Genomic DNA, 3,326 nt, shown 5'->3' on the forward strand with positions numbered 1-3,326 from the left:
AATACAGTAATTTTTTTGTACAAATAATTGTAATTAAATTGTGTTGACATTATTTTTATGAAAATTTTCTCAAATTCTTTACCATAATCACCATAATTACTCCAGATATTGTATTTTGAGGGTTTTCTTTTAATATATCTTATATATTATCTTATATATATTATATAATATATATATATATATATATTATTCTCAATAAGGATTTTCATTTAAAACAATGCTTTAAAAAATATTTTTATTTAAATCAGCATAAATTAAAGGCAGTACAACAAACAATTCTTGTGATGTAAAAATACAATTTAATTAATGCACCATTGTTTATTACAGTAATAAATACATGATTATTTCTACTTTATTTAATTCATGACAGTTACAATTATTTTAATCTGTTTCTCATATCGTTTCTGAAGATATAGATTAAACTACTGGAGTTTTATGGATTATTTTTATGCTGCCTTTATGTGTTTTTTGGAGTTTCAAAGTTCTGGCCACCATTTACTTGCATTGAATGGACCTACAGAGCTGAGATATTCTTCTAAAATCTTCATTTGTGTTCAGCAGAAGAAAGAAAGTCATACACATCTGGGATGGCATGAGGGTGAGGAAATGATGAGAGAATTTTCATTTTTGGGTGAACTTTTCCTTTAAGAAACAACTGTTTGTCATGAGCCTCAATAACAAATACAAATAAAATAAATGATCAAAAAATAAATATAAATGCTAAAACTTCAATCTTTGGATGTCAGTGACATATCTGTGTCCTTTTCACAGTTTTTTGAAAAGGTCACCACTTGAAACAGCGATCTAAAGGGTAGAAATTGTCTAAAAGGCCTTTTATTGAGGTCTCCGCTAGATGTCAAGATCATCAGGCCTTGCGCGACTACTCGCTCGACTACTAGGTCGAGGTTCAAGCTCCTTGAGCAGCAGCAGATCTTTTCCCAGAGTTACTTTCTCAGGGTATGGAAAGCACTGTGTGTGGCAGTAGTCCCTCTGACCCAACTGGTTCTGTTCTGTGCTAAAATTTGTCCAGTTCTGCTCATTGGCTTGCTTGTCGTAATTGTCAGAAGAGTTGGACTTATCGCCTGTATCTAGATTGTACCTGAGATTAGGGACAGGGGCCGAAGAGTCGGTGTAATACCTGTAGCTATACAGGTTTCTCGGACAAGTCTTGATATTAGAAGCACTGTCAAAGTTTTTCTCTGTCTCCTTGATTTGGTCTTTCATCCTCTTGAAAATCACATAAAAAAACTCAAAGACGTTGAGCGCTAGAGAAACCAGTGACACAACCAGCATGAAGATGATAAAAATGGTCTTCTCTGTAGGACGAGACAGGAAGCAGTCCACTTTATGGGGACAGGGGAACATTTGACACGTATAAACGGCAGACAGCTTGAACCCATAGAGATGCCACTGTATCAACAGGAAACCAACTTCAAATACTGACTTCAATACGATGCTCACTATATAGGTGTAAAATATCCCGCCTCTCATCTTGACCTTCCCATGATCTTCCAACCCGTACTTGAACTTCTTTGTTTCGATCTTCCTTAGAAGAACATCGACATCTCCACCTTTGCTCTGGATGTCTTTAAGTTTCTCCTCTTTCATGTTCAACTTCTCCTCCTTGTGCATAAGGAACACAACATGGCTGAGGTACAGGAGGGTTGGCATGGACACAAATATGATCTGGAGAACCCAGAAGCGCACATGGGAGATGGGGAACGATTTGTCATAGCACACGTTCTTACAGCCAGGCTGCTTCGTGTTGCACTTGAACGCCGACTGCTCGTCTCCCCAGGCCGACTCCACCGCCGTTCCCAACAGCAGGATCCGGAAGATGAAGAGGACAGAGAGCCAGACTTTGCCTCCCACTGTGGAGTATGCCTGGACCTTGTCAAGAAGTTTCCCCAGCACGCTCCAGTCACCCATGATTAAAGATATTCTGTATTAAACAACCGAGGACCAACCTTCAAGCTGACAGAGAGAGTAAATTTATTGAGTATTATAAACAGAAGATCTCTGGTGATAAATCTCAACACAACCGAGAGGTCTTTTCTGTCCATATTACTGCCCAATAATACAGCAGAACTCTTTGACACATATTCAGATATGTTCATGATGGATCAATCTCTGCTCTGAAAAGTCAAGCTATTCACCAGAGATTTAACCCCAAAAATATTTTGATCTTCAGAAATACAGTATAGCTAATATGGCTAAAAACATAAGCATTTAAAGGGATAGTTCACCCTATACAATGAAAGTTTTGTAATCATACACTCATCCTTATGTTGTTCCAAACCCTGTATTACTTTATTTCTTATGTAGAACACAAAAAGAGCTGTTATGGAAAATGAGAGCCTCAGTCACCATTCACATTCATTGCAGCTTTTCCATACAATAAAAGTGAATGGTGACTGAGGCTGTCAGTCCCTAACAATCTGTCTATCATCTCCTATGTATTCCATGCTAGAAATAAATTAATACGGTTTGGAACAACATGAGGGAGAGTCAATGATGACAAGAATGTTCTTATTTGGTTGAACTATCCTTTCAAAGACAAAACATCTCAAATACGGCATATACGTGCAGTTTATAAAACAAAAAGATTTAACATCTCTTTAATCAGTGTTGACTCTTCAAGTCCTTGCAAATATGTCTGAGGAACAAACTCCACCCCCTCTTTTGAATTTTTAGGGAAATGGTTACAAACATTAGCAACAAATGACAGTTTTTATACTAGAAAGGAAACTCTGAGAAGCATCTCTCTAATCCGTGTTGACTATTCAGTCCCTGTAAATATAGCCAATCTTACCTGGGATCTTCTTCTAAATGCCAAGCACCTTGTCAGTCACGGTAACTGTCTGTAAAACATTTCAATTTAACATTCCTCAAAAACAAGCATATTCGGTGTAAAATGAACGTTTCCCACAGTGAATGTGCCCTCATCCATCCGTCGGAGGGACTGAGTCAGAAGGGGGGGTATAAGGTCAGCTGACTCAAACTTTAGACTTCCAGAAGTTCTCTATCTCCGTTACGTTTTTGAGAGAAAATATCTTGGAATAACGGGAGTGTAGGAAAAGTGGAAATACCGCCATCTGGCGTAGAAGTATAGCTCAAATTAATAAAACAAAATTATGAAAAAACGAAAACACTCATTCAGTATTTTGCGATGTGTCACCTGTGCTTGAAGTGGCGCAGTACGCAGCGGTACACAGTACCTGCACTTCTATAATTCTCTACTCCACAGAGTACTCTACTCCCGGTACGATGTAATGTCTTTATTTAATGTAAGTCAGTGATTTGATGCGGCCCGCCAATCACTGATC

At 37.9% G+C, this 3,326-nt stretch overlaps 1 protein-coding gene across 1 annotated transcript; it reads right to left on the reverse strand.

Annotated features, from left to right (window-relative positions):
* Positions 1-254: 254 nt before the first annotated feature.
* On the reverse strand, positions 255-2,961 carry LOC127455444 (gap junction alpha-1 protein-like). The gene is made up of 2 exons (XM_051723359.1): positions 2,813-2,961; positions 255-1,974 (listed from the first exon to the last, which is right to left on the reverse strand). The coding sequence occupies exon 2, from the start codon at positions 1,927-1,929 to the stop codon at positions 850-852; it is 1,080 nt and encodes a 359-aa protein (XP_051579319.1). The 5' UTR covers positions 1,930-1,974; positions 2,813-2,961; the 3' UTR covers positions 255-849.
* Between the last annotated feature and the right edge of the window lie 365 nt (positions 2,962-3,326).

The sequence above is a fragment of the Myxocyprinus asiaticus genome, chromosome 17 (assembly GCF_019703515.2).
Source record: "Myxocyprinus asiaticus isolate MX2 ecotype Aquarium Trade chromosome 17, UBuf_Myxa_2, whole genome shotgun sequence".
Classification (NCBI taxonomy): Eukaryota; Metazoa; Chordata; class Actinopteri; order Cypriniformes; family Catostomidae; genus Myxocyprinus; species Myxocyprinus asiaticus.